The 19,259-nt window shown below is 44.2% G+C and overlaps 1 protein-coding gene across 1 annotated transcript in view; it reads right to left on the bottom strand.

Moving 5' to 3' along the window:
- samd12 (sterile alpha motif domain containing 12) overlaps positions 1–19,259 on the bottom strand; it is a gene marked incomplete at both ends in the record, with an annotated part of 176,203 nt that overhangs the window by 93,806 nt on the left and 63,138 nt on the right. Inside the window, one exon of the mRNA XM_080734846.1 lies at positions 12,623–12,763. Coding sequence (XP_080590972.1) covers positions 12,623–12,763 — 141 coding nt within the window. The remainder of the gene's footprint in view (positions 1–12,622; positions 12,764–19,259) is intronic.

Raw genomic sequence — 19,259 nt, forward strand, 5'->3', positions numbered from 1 at the left:
GTGTTCACTTGGACCGCGCGGAGGTACCGAAAGTCGGGGGGATGAAGATTTACTATTCTGTCCCCCAGTGTATGTAACTCGGACAACGCTCGACACGGCAACTCACTCGCTGTCTCACTTGGATCAAGGTCGCCTGAGAAGGCACACCTCTGTCATCTTCACCGAAAACAGGCGCTCCTTTCTCTTACATCTCATACGGATTCCATAATAGCGTACAGAGGACAGGTGGTGATTATGTGTTCTGCAGTCTGCTCAGGCTGACCACACTTGCATGCTGCGCTGTCTGCCAGGCCGCACTTCTTCATAGTTGACTTGAAGTCTATCTAATCTAGCAATTTTTTTTTATTGTTTTTGTCGCATTCCTGTTTGATGACTTTGTGTGTCTCCATAGGGAACTGCTGTCGGTCATCAAATTATTGGCTTAGGAATATGACAAAAACAAGACAATATCCATGAATTCAAGTCTCCATGGAGTGAGTAATCGTTAGAAAATAAGTAATTTTTTGGGTGAACAAGTTGTAGGAAATTCAGGAATTCAGTTCCTCGGCCTTCTAGCAGCATGCTCAAGAAGTTGACGATGATTGGTACAGTAGTTCACAGCTATATGGAGACGCGTGCTTGCAAAAATCTACAGTATGCTGCCTGTGTAAATACAAAATGCATTGGATAGTATCTGAAACGGTCTGACAGACATTTTAAAATATGAGAAGTTTCCAAACATTTTCAAACTCTAATCATGCTAGCTACTGTACATACTGTAAATACAGGGACATTATCTGCTGACAGTTACTTTTCATATTGGCCATTGTACATTCCTTTATACACAGTCAAATATGTTGTGTTATCTCAGAGAGTGTACAAATGGACCACCCAAATGGACCCTCGGCCAATAAGCACTGACACAGTGTTCTCCGAGTTCTACACAAACACCAACGACAAAACCCATCAGCACTGAGATTCCCAAGTTTTGTTAGGCGCCACTATAGATAGGACGTGGCACGCACAGCGCCTGCCGCTTGGCAGATTGCCAGTGTGATGTTGAAAACACATTTTGGGTGACGCTAGGTAACCAAGGGGGTTGTTTCAGTCACAGTGGGACCATCATCAGACATACAATATACCGTACATAATACAGCAGCGGTTCCCAACCTTTTTTGGATCAGGGCCCTTTTGAAAATCTCAAAAGTGTTCGTTGCCGGCCCGTGACTTTTCAGAGCACCATGTTTATTTTAATGATCAAAAAGGGGGCTTGAATAAATGAGACTAACGCAGTTAAAGTTCCTATTTTGTGGTATCACAGTGAAAACACATTTTTCATGGTTTATAAATTAATGTTATAAATCTTGTTTTGCCAATGATTTGGCCAATATCCTCACAGCTCACCAGTTTGGAATCGCTTGTATTTAAACATTTTTAATTGGATGCAATTGTTAACAATAGCCAAGTCAGATAATGTACCCATTTGTCCAGTCCTACGGTTCACTGCAGCTCAACAGTCAATGTGAGGGGTGGTCAGGAGGAGATGCCTATGAACTCTTCGTTTAAAGGCTTGAAGTCCATTGTCTGTGATGGATTTGACTATTATGCTCTGGTAGGCTGCTCCACACCCGGACAGCATTGTGGAGAAAGGTTCTGTGTGTGTGTGTGTGTGTGTGTGTGTGTGTGTGTGTGTGTGTGTGTGTGTGTGTGTGTGTGTGTGTGTGTGTGTGTGTGTGTGTGTGTTTTGGAGCCTGGGAGGCTCAGAGCATGTTCTGGTGTGCATAGGCGGGCTGGTTCGCCATCTGGCATAATGGTGGGGGGAGAATATCCTGGAGTTCCGTGGGACAGTGGTGGGTGTGCAGTTTGTAGAGGATTGTAGCAGCAGCAACCTGCCTTCTGTAGATAAGGCCAGGGTGGGAGAGTTTTGTACTGGTCAACTCCATTCTATTGCTGGGTATACAGACAAAAACTGACCTATAGGCCTATAGACAGTAACACACCATGTTTAAGCAAATACAAGGGGAGCAGTAAGGAGAGAAAGGAAACAAGTAGTCATTCAAGAGAAGACAACGAGAGAGACAGAGAGGGGCGCCCGCTGGCCTACTGGTCCAGGCGCATACCACATAGGCATTGCCACATACTAGGCATTGATGCCTGATGGTGTTGCCGGTTCGATTCCCGATCCGGACAACCTTTGCCGCATGTCATGTCATTCCCCATCTCTCCCCCCATTTCCTGTCATTTGTGTCCTATCAAATAAAGGCATACAAAAAAAGAAGAGAGACAGACAGATGAGGGTGGGTGGATGGAGGGGAGAGGAGAGCATCAAGGGAGGTTTCAAGAGGAAGTGCCGCCACAGAGGGCAAGATCCACCACGTGGAAAGTATCTAAGTACATACTCAAGTAGCCTACTACTGTATACCCAAGTACACATTTGATACTTCATTAGAAGTATCACTACATTTTAGAGACGTGTACTTTTTACTCAACTGTAGTTATTTGACAGCTTTATTAACTAGTTACTTTGTGAATTTATACTATTAATACAAAACATACATTAACCACTTGGGCTATTCGAAGACAGACAATTTCGTATCGCAATGTGTGGAACCAACCATACTGTAGATACACCAGGATGCTCCTATGAGATTAACAGGCAATACATGGGAATCAATTTTAATACAAAAATACGTAGCCTACTATATCCGTGTGTATAATACAGTATAGTGTGCTATTTCAGAGGCAGCACGTGCCGCCATTCCACCATATCTTGGCGACGTGCCACGCTCCTTGTCCAGGGTGCTTGCAAGTGTCAGCAAATCTGCTTGACTTGAGCCAGATGTCCTCGTCACTCAGACATTGTCTGGGCTATCGCTCTCCATTTGGAGTGCCTAACTCCCTGTCTCTGTTGACTGTAAGTGATAAAGGATGAGCCTCCGCTCCCAGCCGTCAGCCCCTGGCATGCAGTGAGAGACAGGGGAAATCTAATTATTTTCCTCCTGTGGACCAGCAACCCTTAAAGGTTAATCTCTGTCCGTCTGGCTAATTCTGTCTGGGTACACTGGAGTAATTACGACACATCGCTATCCCTGCTCCCTCCGTTTTTCCCGTCTCTCTCTCTCGTGCTCTGTCTCTCCCCGCTCTTCTGCCATGACTCTCTCTCTCTCTCTCTCTCTCTCTCTCTCTCTCTTTCTACAGCACTGGTTTTCAATGTGGGGGTCCCGCGACCCCCAGGGGTCCCTGAGGATGTTCCAGGGGGTTCCCAGCTAAATGGCTGAAACCAAAATGGACAGTTTTTGTCTCAATTTGTTACAGATGGGTCCCCAATTCTCACAGTACTACAGGACCAATGGAACCATTTTGTTCCATTTGTACACGTTTAGTTAAATTACATTCTTACAGTATTGATTGGGGTTCCAGAGATACAAAATCGTATAAAATGGGGTGACCGTGGCCAAATGCATATCAAACCGGGGTTCATTGAAACCAGTAAGACTCCCTAATCGGGAAGCGACCGTAGGTGGCTTATCTCCACAAATAGGGCAAACATTTGTTTTTCCAAAATCTTCCTGATCCATGTTGATGACATGAGTGTAGACATGCTGTGTAGTGATATTCGTGATTTTAGGGCAAAAACTGTAGGAGCAGTGTCCAAAAATGTGTTTTAAAAATCGGCCTGAAGGTGGCGCTAGAATAGGGCCATGTGAGAAATGAGGGGTGGGGTGTCCGCGTTGCCTTGGCGGACGAATAGGTACCGGCCCCGGCTCTCCCGGACGCTCCTAGCCCGAGTTACGGCATTTTATGTGCGCTGCAGTGGCAGGGGGTCCTCCACTGGGGGCGCCACCACTTTTGCATCCGTTCTGGAGCACCAGGAGTCGGTGGTCCCCGGGAATTCACCGTGAGCAGCCCCGTTGCGGTGGTCATTTGGTCATTTTTGCACATTTGGTCATTTTTTACATCTGGGGGTCCCCCAGGGACCGGTCCCTGGGGCTGGGGGGGTCCTTGGAGGTTGTAGTTTGGCAGGCAAGGAGTGTGTGTGCAAAATCTGGCATGGATCGGGTCAACGGTTGCGGAGATATGAGCAGGGAAAAAGTGTGACGTGTGACGTGTGACCACATTTGGTCATTGTTTACATCTGGGGGTCCCCCAGGGATCTGGGGGTCCCTGGGGCTGCGGGGGTCCTTGGAGGTTGTAGTTTGGCAGTCAAGGAGTGTGTCTGCAAAATTTGGCATGGATGGGGGCAAGGGTTGTGGAGATATGAGCAGGGCAAAAGTGTGACGGACTGACTGACCCACAGACAGCCGGTGGAGGTTTTGGTAGTAAATGCGACCTGACGGTCGCAATTAAAACGTTTGAAAATCACTGCTCTTTTTTTTCCACTGAGGTGAAGAAAGGAGTCAGCTTAGGTGGTTTGGGCATCTAGTACGGATGCCTCCCGAGCGCCTTCCTAGGAAGGTCCTCAATGCACGTCCCACTGGGAGGAGAACCTGTGGCAGACCAAAGACCAGGTGGAAGGATTATATCTCCAAACTGGCCTGGGAACGCCTCGGTATACTCCCAGAGGGAGTGGAGGAAGTTGCTCAGGATAAGGAAATCTGGAAGTCTCAGTTGGAACTGTTACCCCCGCTTCCCGCTTCCCGATTCCGGATAAGCGGTTGAAGATGGATGGAAAATCACTGCTCTAATAGTGTAGCACTTTCTGTCTATGTTTCCCTCTTGCTCCTCAGTCCATGCCTGCACCTTCTTGTCACTCTCTTTCCCCATCACTTATCCCTTCCCCCCGGTCTACATACTGTATATACACACGAGTACGGTATATCCCAAGTGGACCAGTCTCTCTGTCACTCCTGTTTCAGCCTTCGTTTCAGTCCTCCATCACTTGGGAGAGGTAACGAGGACTTACTTTTCTCACCCACTACTCTTCTCACCCCCACCCGCATATGCACGCAGGCAGGCAGCCAGCCAGCCACGCACAACTTCCCACCTACTATAGTGCTATCTTCTCTCTTTCCATCTCTCTTCCCATTACTACACCACCTCCTCTCTCTCTCTCTCTCTCTCTCTCTCTCTCTCTCTCTCTCTCTCTCTCTCTCTCTCTCTCTCTCTCTCTCTCTCTCTCTCTCTCTCTCTCTCTCTCTCTTCTCTCTCTCTCTCTCTCCCCCCCCCCCCCTCCCCTTCCGGGAGAATTTCCCCATAGTCTCTCCTCTTTCCCCCCTTTATTCCTCATTCACCCGCCAGCATTTCCACAAGCGACAGCTTAAGAAGACTGAGACTCCTCCATTTTTGTTCTCTCTCTTCCCCTGTCCCTTATTACTCCCAACATTTCTTTTTTGTTTCTTTTCCCACAAAACAGGAGAACCCTGTAATAGCCACCAAATGCATCCCGGTCCCTCACATTCTATTACACTCTCTCTCTCTCACTCTCCTCCTTTCCTCCCACCATCTATCTATCATTGCCCTTGTCCCTCGGTCCCACTCTCCCTGAGGCCCACGCCGTCTCCACTAACAGAGCTTCCTACTGAGGCTGGAGCCCTGTGTCCAGGGGTGTCGCACCAAATTCTGGGCCCTGGGTACAAGGATTCACAGTGGGTCCCCCACGAATGTTCTTCATTGGGGGAGAGGGTTTAACCCATTTAGACTGGAAACGCATTATGTTGTGCTTTAACTATTGAAAAATGGGCAGATATACTTGGCTCACAGAGCTTGGTGCCGCGCCGTGAGCTTGTATATCTGCTATTTTTCAATAGCTAAAGTATAAAATAACGAAGGCCCCTCCACCTTGGGCCTTAGTAACTCAGTCCCACTTTCCCCCCCCCTTGTGACGCCCCTGCCTGTGTCTGCCGGGCCTGGTGGCCTGTCACCTCCCATAACATCACCTCTGAGGAGGACAGGAGAGGAGAAGAGAAGAGAAGAGAAGAGGGAGATGGGATGCTGGAAAGATTCCTTTAGGACACAGTCAGCACAGCAGCTAACCAACTCCTCTCTCCAACTACACTCCAGAGCAGTGCTACTCAACCCGCGGCCCGCGGGCCGCATGCGGCCCTTTCCGCATGTCTGTGCGGCCCGTCATGATCATGCCAATAAAAATAAGATTTTTCTAAGCCTGTCAAAGTTAACGCGTAACGCAAAACGCGGTGATGTTTGAGCCTCCGTGCACTCCGTAGGTAGGGATAAGAGTCAGGAAGCGAATTTAGTGTAGTCAATGCATAGAGCACAGCAGTGCGGAGATGCAGGCGGCTACACTAGAGCTATATAGTACAACGAGACAGACAAATCTGCGGAGATTTTGCAGCAGACAACCACAGTCGGGCTCACTGGAGTGGAGACGCATGACGGTCGTGCGATATATGAACGGTCGCGATCGTCATGTTTCAGGCTAATGAAGACGTAGCCCTTGTCTGTGCTTGTCTCTGCCTCCGCTGCTTGTCTCTGCCTCCGCGACTCCGCCAGTCAGGACAGACAGTGCAAGCATGAACAGATCGCGCAGCAGCCAAGGAACGATGCTTATTACCACAAATCTCCTCCAACGAGCTGCTGTGTTTTACAAAGCTCAAAGCATCAAACTGTTTTACAAGTACAGTGCATCTGAGGCTGAGTTGAACTGTACTTGAGTTATTTTTCCATACAATAACTCTTCACCAAAAATAGCCTATCTACAAGCTCACAATGCATCTTGTGGTGAGCTTGTAGATCGGCTATTTTTGGTAAATGTCCCCCAAGAATAGGGATGCTGCGGTTTGAGTGATTGAATAATAAGTATAAACGTTTATTTATTTAAAATTGTCCTATTAATGAAAAGGAGTGTTAGTGGCATGACTCATGAGAAAAAATACCTTTACATTGCCAAAGTTCACTAGCCTTGCATACCCAGACACAGGGGGGGTTACAAAAAGATTGAACCAGATCTGTTCATTTTCACTTAACATTTTGTGAATAAAGCCTAATTTGATAAAAATTTCAAATGTCATCAATTTCATCATTCCATCCATGACAATCTTTTGGTTCAATGAGGTTTGGCCTGGCTTATATAAATGGAAATGTGTCTGTTTTCTGTGCGTTTCCTTAATTATTAGACTTGTCATGAAGTGTGTTACAAAATCAATGTAAACGTCCAAAATAGGACCGTCATTTTTAGCTTGCGGCCCTTTGGACTTTTGGTATTTTGCTGAGTGGCCCCTGAGCCATCTCAAGTTGAGTAGCCCTGCTCCAGAGTGTTAATTTAACAGTTACATTTTTATCCACGTTAAATTGCCACTCAGGGTTTTACAGTGCACACAACACGGGAACCTGAAACGAGTGACAATCCCTTATGTCGACAACGTGTTCCACAACTGAAAGCCAAATGATTACCATTTACTGTCTTGGGAGTCTTCCGGTGAAGCCTGTTAAACTGAGGACTTGTGGACAGGATCTTGTTAATGGTAATGATGATAATGTGGTTTGTTGTGCTGCTGTGGACAGGCTCTTGTTAGTGGTATAGTGATGGTAGTGTGTGGTCTGTTGTGTGTCCGTGGATAGGCTCTTGTTAATGGCAGTGACGGTAATGTGATCTGCTGTGTGTCTGCTTAGTGTGGACTAGGCACGGGACGATATGAACATTTCATATCATGATTATTGTGACAAAAGAAATCGTGATTTACGATATTATCGTAACAATCAAAAATCATTATCCTGGGGATGAACATGATTTGCCAAAAATTAGCCGATCTACAAGCTCACAACGCGTTGCAACGCGTTGTGATCGGCTATTTTTTGGCTAAGACATTTGATAGAGAGTGAGAAAAAGACTGTATGAAGTAGGTATATTTTAAGTACCTTTTACCAATAGAGGGTTTAAATGGTACCGGATATGCAGCTCGGCAAATAAAAGGTGAACTGATCCCAGTGCATGATGGAGGACGATATCACGATAAATGAAATTTCCATGATAGGATTATTAGTGTTTTTTATCACGATAAACGATAATATCGCTTAGCATCCCATCCCTAGTGTGGAGGGGCTTTTAAGCCGTGACATCATTTTGTAGGCAGAGGAGAACTCTGCCCCCAGAGCATTTTCTGTCCCTCGCTATTTCAACAGATCCGAGACAAAAATAACGACTAAAGTATAATTCTAACACTTTCCTTTCAACAACAAAGAGAAGAAAAATGTGTAAATAGTAAAAATAGTAAAAAGATTCACGGAAACTGGGGGCAGAAATTCTCCTCTGCCTACAAAATGATGTCATACTTAACACATATGGTGCCAACCCCGAGTTTCCCGAGTTTGTATTGGTACTACCGCTGTGCCAACCCCGAGTTTCCCGAGTTTGGGCCGTTTTTGAAAAAAAAAAAAAAAAAAAAAAAAATTTCAAATTTTTTTTTTCAATTTTTTTTTTGGACCTCCAGAAATGTATTAGGCATGATCGCGATCGCGAAATTGCATGTTTAACCCCCATACCAACCCATTCTTTCAAACATGGCAGCCATGTTTGTTTACATCTGAAGAAAACATAATGGCTGATAAATCATGAATGCCTGAACGGATTTCCAAGCGGATTTTTTTGTTTGAAAGCTGTGAACAGCATCTACACACGTGGTGCATCATCTAGGCATGGGCGTGCACTTTTTACACAATTGCACAATTACATGGAAGTCTATGGTAACCATGGCAACGCGAGACATTGAAGAGAAAAAATCATTGCAACATAAGTGTTAACAGCCCCATAGAGCATCGCAGTGGGCGTGGTTTACTGGTTCCACTAAAAAAAAATCTCCCGTTCATAGACTTTCACGAAAATATTTACAACAATTATGTTGAAGGTCGGGTGACATGGCCAAAACAGCTAATTAAGGCTATCAAATTATCCAATTTTTTTAATGATGTCATGTACCCCATGTTAAATTACCCAATCAAATTAATTTATTGTAGTTACTGTACTGAAAGTATTACTTTCTGTACAGTAACTGAAATAAATTAATTTGATTGGGTAATACGGGGGGAGGGGCGGAGTTGAGCAGCGAGCAGTATCTTGTGAAACCCAACATGACGAGAAAATGCGACAATTCATAAACCGAATTTTAAAACAAGCAGTTCTAGAGGTAACATTTTTATAGAATCTGTTATAGAATCCACCCTAACCGCATACAAAGTACAATTCTTCTAACAAAAAGGTGTCAGAGATTAGAACGAGGGTCCAGCGATCTCCTCCTCGGCAGCTCTGAGCCCTTTTAGCTGCCATCTCCTGCTGTCTCACCGGAGCACAGCGGAGGACTGAAGTCCGTGGCTCATACACTCTGTGTGTGTGTGTGTGTGTGTGTGTGTGTGTGTGTGTGTGTGTGTGTGTGTGTGTGTGTGTGTGTGTGTGTGTGTGTGTGTGTGTGTGTGTGTGCGTGCGTGTGCGTGTACACACACAATAGCTCTCGAAAATAGCTTTGCGGTGCGGCGCTGCTACAAGCTAACAACAACGCATCACGTTGTGCGCGGCACCGCACAACGGACGAAGTATACATTCACTACTAACTGATACGGCCCCGCCTCCTTTTTAGACTGTTTGGAGAAAGACCACGTGACCTACTGTATCATAATGTTAAAATTCTTTGCGTGTCATCATACCTTTAAGCCTAGAACCAAGCCATCCAGGAAGGCAGTGAATCATGAACACGGAACCTTTGTTTCTATGAAAAGAACATTTTGAAAATCGCTAAACAAAGGGTATTTATTAAATGTAGTGTATCAAATAATTCAATATTACAATATGTTTTCATATCGGTTCAAAGGATTTATGGTTGTGATTCACTGCCATCCTGGATGGCTTGGTTCTAGGCTTAACATAATTGTTATAAATATTTTTGTAAAAGTCTATGGGGAAAATGAATGGGAGATTCTTTAGTGGAGCCCAGAAACCACTTGCGCTGCTATTCTCTATTAATGGCAGTGATGGTAATTGGTAAGGTTGACTGTGGACAGGCTCTTGCTAGTGGTATTGATGATAATGTGGTCTTCGGTGTTGCCGTGGAGGAGTTGGTGGTGGTGGTGGTGGTAATGGGGGAGGCGGAGGTAGCAATTTGAGAGAAGCTGATGAAAATGAGATGCGTTGCCGAGAATGACTATGTGAAATGGAAGAAGTGGAAAGAGGTTGGACAGGAGAGAGCGCTGCTGATTGGCTGTTATTCTGAGATGTGCAGTGGATGTATTGCCCAAATGTGAATTCTGGCAACCACAGAAATTAGGTGTTATGGTGCTACTGTACCATTATGTAAAATTTTGCATTCGTAGTTATTTTACTGTAATTTAACAACATAATAAACAGCGCAGATAGACAAAGAGACATTCATGGATTTATATTTAAAAGTGACTTTTATTTCCCCCTGGACGCAGGGTATGGCAGCTGCATACCCCTGCCATACCCAATTGACGCCCCTGTGTAAGTGGAAGAATGATGGTGAGTGCAGAGAGTGTTTCTCTCTTATGGATAAATTGTAGAAGATTTGAGGCTCTCACAAAATGGATGCTTTTGAGTGAAATTGTCACAGAATGAAGGAGGTCTGATTCTCATGGGGAAATGTTATCTGTTTTTTGGGAAGTGGATGTTGCAGGTTTATGCTACACTAGTACACTTAGGGGAACGATGACTGTTGCACTGGTTTTGATGCAGAGATGTGATATTAATGTGGGCTGTGCTATTAAATAGTGACAATAATGTATTACGGTGTTGCATGTGTGATGTATCTTGTCAGGTGCATTGGAACCAAATGGACCCGTAAGGCATTTGTACAAACATATATAACATATAACCACTGAGGATTGTAGTGATGTGCAAACGATGCCACAGCAGTATAAAAAGAAGCAGCAGCTTTGGAACACCATAATGTTCATTGCACCACTCGAGTTGTGATAATTTTGTCTTATTTTCTTTTTTAACACAGATGTCAGACTGTTTTCCTTATCTTGTTTTCTTTTTCTGTCCTATAGAACAGCTGCTACCTGATGAGTAAAGACCAGTAAATATACAGGTACCAAAAGTGATGCATGCAAAAACATGGCAATTCTTTCTAGGCCAACAGCTGGCATGTGAATTCAAACTATTGTAATGTAAGCTGGCAATGCCCTGGAGTGAAACCGCTGTCAGGGAGAGGAGCACCAGATGAGGCCATGCATGCACCACGGCTAGACCTCATCCACGTTTTAAAGCTGCAATCCGTAAGTGTCATGTCCGCCACAGGATTGAAACCCGTGTGGGATACCAAATGTCTGCCACAAGGAGGCTTCAGGCAGTATTATGTGTCAACCAGTATGTGTCCTACCCGACAAAAGTTTCTCAATGGAAGTATAGGGAGACCACCTGCTACCACTCCAGGTGTGTTAGTAAGTTACTCTACCATGGGTTTGAAAATAAAAGAATGGTTTATTCTAGGGGTCTTCAACGTTTTCAGGCCAAGGACCCCTTAGCTGAGAGAGAGATGAAGCAGGGACCCCCTCACCCCCACTACATATTGTATAAAATTGTGTTTTGCAGATTACAAATGTTCATAGATTTCTTAGACAGCTTAGACTTGTTTGACAGCACTGTTGTCATGTTGGAGTCAAGATGTTTAACAACTTGAACTGTCAAATACTTTAGTCTGCTCTTCTTTTCCCTCGACAAACCTCTTTGCCAAAAATAGCCGATCTACAAGCTTACAACGCCTCGCAGCGTGAGGCGTTGTAGATCTGCTATTTTTGGCTAATGTTCCACTCAGAATAGGGATGCTAGGGTTCAAGTGGTTAATGTAAAAAAACATGATCCTATCACACAAAGATTTGGTGGCCCCCCTATAGTAACCCCTGAGGACTAGGGGTCCCGGATCCCCTGTTGAAGACCCCTGGTTTATTCATTAATAATTTCCAGATTGCAGCTTTAAGGAGTATTAGTTCTTCACTAGATGTTATGTTACGTGTAAAGCCTGTAGGCTTGCCTTATATTTGACCTTGGTTCTGATCAATAATGAGCAATAAAATTGACAGAGCTGTGTGCTATTTGCTATAACACACAAGGAGTTGCTTAGCAACTCATACTGATATTTCAGTGTTTAATCCACAATTACAAAATCAGACGTGTATATAAAGTAAAATGGTTCTATAAAATTAATAGAACACTCAAAGCTGTGTGTTATGGTAAGTAAGATCACGGCTTAGATGATCATGTTGCTGAGTGTGAATTTATCCATTTGTAGCTCTGAGTGTGAACAAATGTAACCAAATGGACCCTGTTCATTTTGTTACATTCATACACTGACTTTACCGTGTATCTCTCTCTTGAGTTCTATTGCTCTAAGGAGTAGTTCACCCCCAAAATGATTTTTTTTTCCTATTGATTTTTTTTGTTGCATTCCTAGGACAATGAAAAAAAAAACAAAAAAAAAAAACTAATAACCTAACAGTTTCCCCATCCACTGCCATTCATTTGGGTCCCCAACCAGGGCCATGCATCCGGGTTTCCATTCGGTATCAATGGGGGTACATTTACTATAATCACATTGTTGTCTTAGGAATGCGACAAATACAAAGAAATATTATTGAACTCAAGTCTCCATGGCATGAGTAATCAATAGAAAAAAAGTCATTTTGGGGGTGAACTACTCCTTTAATGTGTTTTTTGAGGTTGAGTTTCTACTGAAGGTACCTTGTGTGAGGAGCTGAAGGGTCCGGACCTCCTCCCGGACGCGGAGCTGCAGGACCTGTTGCAGGATGTACTGCCTCTGGGCTTCCTGCATGATGCCCATTCGCTCCAGCTTTCTGTCCGTCAGTCTCATCAGAGCTCGCCCTGGACAGACAGACCAACACGGTGAGGAGGGAAGAGAGCAGAGAAAAATACATTCCAATTTAGAGAACCAGATTTTTTTATTTTATTTATTGCGACCATAGGTCACAGTTAACCGGCACATCTTGTCCGCGTATCTCTGTAGGTCACGCCTGACACTGTGGTTCCCCTGACATCACTGTGACATCACAGGTTTATGGGTTTGTCGCTCTGACATCATGCTCTGACATCACTGTGATGTCAGGGGAACCACTCTTAACAGAATGGGTTTGCCGCTCTGATATCACGCTCTGGCTTCACTGTGATGGCACACTAACAGAATCCCTTTTATGCCCATATATGGAGTTCCCTGATGTCATCAATATTAAGCGCATATCTAACAGCCACATCGGCCACATACCACACTAACAGAATATATGTATGGCCAAGACAGATGGCCAAGACAAATGGCCAAGACAGCCCATATCTGTGTGGCTGGTTCTACAGACAGGGATCTCTAGTCCGGGAAAAAAGGGTGAGTTTTGGCTGAACGTGGTTTCATCTGTAAAAGTTTTTTTTCTCAATTGATTCTTGTAGCTTAGAGTCACCTCTTGAAGGTGCCTGGTGATATCCCTTGAGCATTTTTTGTTATTAACCCCTTAAAGGGGAATTTCGGTCAAAAACGACTTTCCTACCTTTAAAATGATGTTTTTGGAAGCCTCCGGGCTGGTCCAGGCGTTGTTTGACCCAAAGATGGATGCTCCCTGTAGATGATGTGCTTGGATATGCTAACGACAGTATGAGGGACGGAGAACGAGCGAAAAAAGTGACTTTCGAGCGAGAATAATAACCGGATTAATAATCGATCCTAGTAGTGCCGTTTGGAGCCGTGTGGGGTAGGGGAGAAAATCGAAAATGGAATAAATTGCTGCTTTGGGTCAAACAACGCCTGGACCAGCCCGGAGGCTTCCAAAAACATAATTTTAAAGGTAGGAAAGTCGTTTTTGACCGAAATTCCCCTTTAATGCCCAAACCACTACAAATCCACCCAAAATTGAGTTTTATGGTATTTCATGCAACATTCTTGATCTAAATGCACAAAGTTTGCTTTCTACAGTGTTTATCCATGAAGGTGAATATGTACAGTGCATTAGATTTAATATTTATGCATTTTTAAATATTAACCCCTTCATGCCCAGAACAAATACATCTTTAAAATGAGATATTGTGAAATTGCACATGCACAGACATCAAATCAAATGCATCATATCTGCTTTCTACTCCTGATGAATGCATATTAACTCTTTCATGCCTTTTAGTTATCTTTTAGTTATTAACCCTTAAATGCCCGAAACAAAAAATCCACCCAAAATAGAGTTGTATAGCATTTCATACGGGGAGACAAGCTCTTCAGAAGATTAGGTTCTGAAATGGCTTTTGTTGGCATTTTAAAATTCTGCTCTATGGGTTGACACCTGGCCGGGCCCCTCCTACGTCTCATGCTCTCACCAGGTCCAGGACCTGTGCGTTGCACCAGACTCCCGATCCAAACATTTCATTCATTCAAAGACTTGCACAAATCTTCACGTGTCACATTCTGGGTCGGGCCCTTGACCTTCCCCTGTTCTACCACACTTTGCTCGCCCCCTCCCTTCCCCTCCTGTGAGTACCTGCTTGACAATCTGAACTCTTCCCGGTATCACAGCTGAGAGCTGTTGACTAATAAGTAAGTAAGACTGCCTAGTTGACCAGAGACTATTTAAACCAGTCAGTGTTTTCTTCTCTGTGCTGGACTTTAGTAATGTCTTCTTATTTGCACTCCTTGGTTTCCTGCATGTACTTTGACATCGAGTTCTGCATTTGGGTCCTCACCATAACAAGGCCAGATCGTGACATCACAAGCTTGTAGATCTGCTATTCTTTTCTTCAGTGTGGACACGCTGATGCTTCTTCAGGTGGTCTAACCTACTGAAACCCTTGTCACACTGTTTACACACAAAGGGTTTTTCTCCAGTGTGAATACGCTGGTGCCTCATCAGAGCCCCTAACACACTGAAACCTGTGTCACACTGTTTACAGATGAAGGGTTTTTCTCCATTGTGGATACGCTGGTGTCTCTTCAGAGTCCATAACTGACTGAAACTCTTGCCACACTGTTTACACACAAAGGGCTTTTCTCCAGTATGGACAGACTGATGTGTCTTCAGGTGACCTAACTGACTGAAACCCTTGTCACACTGTTTACACACAAAGGGCTTTTCTCCATTGTGGATACGCTGGTGTGTCTTCAGAGTCCCTGACTCACTGAAACTCTTGTCACACTGTTTACACACAAAGGGTTTTTCTCCAGTATGGACAAATTGATGTGTCTTCAGGTGACTTAACTGACTGAAACGCTTGTCACACTGTCTACAGATGAAGGGTTTTTCACCAGTATGGACAGACTGATGTGTCTTCAGGTGACTTAACTGACTGAAACCCTTGTCACACTGTTTACACACAAAGGGTTTTTCTCCATTGTGGATACGCTGGTGTGTCTTCAGAGTCCCTGACTCACTGAAACTTTGGTCACACTGTTTACACACAAAGGGTTTTTCTCCAGTATGGACACCTTGTTGTTTCTTCACGTTACCTAACTCACTGAAACTCTTTTCACACTGTTTACACTGGAAAGGTTTTTCTTTGGTGTGGACATGCTGTGTCGATACCACAATGAAACTCTTATCACATAAGAGGTTTTCTTGCATGTGTAGGTCATCAAAAGTTTCTTTACTTCTACTGGCTGTGTTGAAGTCATCGTAAGATTTCGGTTTCTCTGTGTCTCCTTGTGGCTGGCCGGTTACACAACTGGTGATTGCTCGACAGGAAGATATCGAGGGCAGCTGTCCGTTGTCCATCATTTGATGGTAGAGGTTGTTGTGGCTGACTCTCTGACTCTCACAGTAGCTTTCTCACGGTCGTACTCAAGACTAAATGTGACGTTTATAAACTGTGTCACATCTTATTCAGGTCGACCAGAGCTCTGGTCTGACGTCACACAACACAAACCATTGACATCATTCCTAATAACACCGATTTGCACATCTGACAGTTGCAATTCATCCATCTGTATGCCCTTTATGCCCATATATAGAGATGCCTGTCCCAATGTCATCAATATTAAGTGAATGCCCATATTTGGCAATGCCTATATGGACGCTCCATATATGGCCAAGACAGAATTCATTTGCAAATCAAGACTGCTGACTATCATTGCCTGGATCTCCATATATGATGATAACGACACTGAACCGCATCAAACCCTGGATATCCATACACAGAGACAACTGGATCATCACCTAGATCTCCATATATGGAGATGGTCAATACCTCTACATCTGACCTCATGGACTCCATATCTGGATACAGCTGACCTGTTCTGAGTGTGATGACTCGACCAGCTCAGCAGAAGGGTATAACATGCAATAGCAGCCATGTGCATGCACCCAGTGTTTGGTGGAATTCATTGACATAACAAATAAACTGGGAGACAAAAGGGTGAAAATTAGCCTATCTAACTTTAGAGTGGGCTAGAAGAACTGTACCATTGGTGCTGTATTGAATTAGATTCTATTCTGTCTTTACAACAATAGCGACGATTAACGTTGGGGTGAACATGGTCAAATAACCTTTATTGGCCAAACTACACTGAGGTTGCAAGCTAGCCTAGCATGTATGGTAGGCTAGGCTATATAAGATACAGTATGTATGTAGCCTAGCTGTTTATGATTCATTATAGCGTTTTCGTGGCGCAGCTCCTTTTGATGGTCCGCCTCCCGCCGGGGCCGCGGACCACCACCACGGCCGCCTGCGCCTTGCCCTCCCGGATCCATAGAGGGGCACGACGTCCTACGGCCATTAAACGGTAGCCATCTATCTACAAGCTCGTTTTGACCCAATGCATAGGCATAGATGCAAAAACAAACACGGCAGGGAGCATTTCCCCCATTCCACACAAGCAAACAGGAGACTGATCCATATAGATGTATATTTATACAAGAGTTATAATTTATGGCTAACTCAGGACAAAAAAATCTGTGTTGTTCTAATGTGAAATCAAAAACATTTTACATATCCACTTTCATAGATAAACACTGTAGAAATCAAATTTGATGCACTTAAATCAAGTATTTTGCATGAAATGCCACACAACTATTTTGTGTGGTTTTAGTTTTTTGTTTGGGGTATTTAAGGGTTAATAACTAAAAGATGGAAGGCATGAAAGGGTTAATATGCCTTAATCTGAAAGGAGTAGAAAGCAGATAATTATGATGCATTTGATTTGATTTCTGTGCATGTGCAATTTCAAAATATCTAATTTTAAAGATGAATTTGTTAATATTTTAAAATTTCATAAATATTAAATCTAATGCACTGTACATATTCACTTTCATGGATAAACACTGTAGAAAGCAAACTTTATGCATTTAGATCAAGTATTTTGCATGAAATGCAATAAAACTAAATTTTGGGTGGATTTATAGTGGTTTGGGCATTAAGGGGTTAATAACAAAAAATGCTCAAGGGATATCACTGGGCACCCTCTTGAATCCGAAGGTGCCCTCCACACTACAGGCGGTTGCCGTCGGGGCTGCCGCTAGGATCAGTGGTGGCCGCACCGCGGTGAGACACAAACACACTCGCTCAGTGAGTAAAGTCCACGCGGTATTTCACAAAGATGAACACAATCCATCTCTCACCACCCGCGTACGTATGCACAAACGAGCACGCTCGCGGGGGATTTCATGGGACCGCGCCCGCTCACCTCGCCGCCCCAAAACTTGGATCTCCATATATGGGTACCAGGGGTCTCCATATATGGGTAACTGGTCCGATACATCATTGGGCAGATGGCAAAGAATTGGCGCATGTCGCCCTGAGGCGTCTTACTAGTATACCGTATATACATTTTTAACATAGACCCCTTGCACTATAGTCTCTTGTCGCTGCTGACCATACTGGTTGGTCTAGGGAGGGGGTAGGCAAGCACGTGTTTCCACCGATAAATATGACGCTGCCAGTATGCTTCTTTTCACCTTGCAGAGATACACTATTTGTCTTGTTTCCGCACACCTCTGAACAGATGCCCTTACAAACCTATAGGAAGCACTAGTACAACCACAGAGATCGACCGTAACGCCCCAGCTTCTCACCCTCACTCGAACACAGGCAAATCGTTGGGACATCCGGACAGGCCGAATGCACCGCACAGGATTCAAACTTTACCCCTGCACCACCCGAGCGCCCCTCCGGAATTATTCTTTAACACACTGCCTGCCAATGGTTAAAACAAATCTATCTAAGAAATGTCAGGCTTTTTACAAAAAATTAAAATGAAAATAAAAAAATAAATGAACATTTTTTGAAAAAAAATAAGCTCTCAGAAGATGTCCATTGCCCCCTTGCAGTTGGCAGAAAAATGTAATCAACCCCAAGAAAAAACAATTTTTAGATTAAGGGCAGAAAGATGTAGACAAAGCATTTAAGTCACCAGAGGTGGAAATGTATGAGGAAGGGAACGCACACACGCACACGCACACACACACATGATGCAAGGACAGAACAAATGGCCAATAACTCTTGACTTGCATGCCCATAAAATTGTGCCTAAACCTACAATATTCCCTCAGTCGTACAAATCTCTTGATGCTGTCAAGTCCTGTACTGAATTATATATAATCTGGCTGCTGCTATTACATCCAACTCAGATATCAAGCAGTTTATTCCCCCCAAGCAGAGCACACAATTCTCATCTTTACATATTAATCTGCATATCCCCTGAAACAAAAAAAAACCCTCTTGTGGCTCTCTCTTAATTTTCAACTCGTTTGAAATCCCTAATTTAATCTCCCAATCGCTTTCTGTAAACGGGATTTCTGCGGTTGATAAAAAGGAAGAGTGGAGAATGGTCTTATTAATAATGCTTGTCACGGGTGGCTCTGTCGAATGTAGGATAGAGAGCAGATAAGAAGATAATTCATAGTAATTACTATGCGTTAGGTCGGACCCCTGCAGATCCCCTTACTCCTTGGCCCTTAATGAGTGCCCCGGTAGGAAGAGCCTCTCATTGGCCGGCAGCCAGTGAACTGATCATTCCTCATAGGCTAACGGACCCATTAAACTCTTCTGGTTTATCGTCTCACAGTAGGGCTGCCACAGTCAGACGGTCACATGCTACTGTAGATCTCTCTCTCTCTCTCTCTCTCTCCTAGATGTTTCTCTGCCTCTCTCTTTCATTGTCTTGAAATATTTGTCATTGCCAGGGGTGTTGCACCAAATTCTGGGCCCTGGGTACAAGGATTCACAGCGGGCACGGGGCACCCCATGAATGTTCGTCATAGGGGGAGGGGGTTTAACCCATTTAGACTGGGAACGCATTATTACGCATTATTTTGTGCTTTAACTATTGAAAAATTGAAAATATACACGCTCACAGCGCGGCACCGAGTGTCGCGCTGCGAGCTTGTAGATCTGCTATTTT

Source organism: Nannobrachium achirus (genome assembly GCF_963921795.1).
Source record: "Nannobrachium achirus genome assembly, chromosome: 10".
Taxonomy (NCBI): Eukaryota; Metazoa; Chordata; class Actinopteri; order Myctophiformes; family Myctophidae; genus Nannobrachium; species Nannobrachium achirus.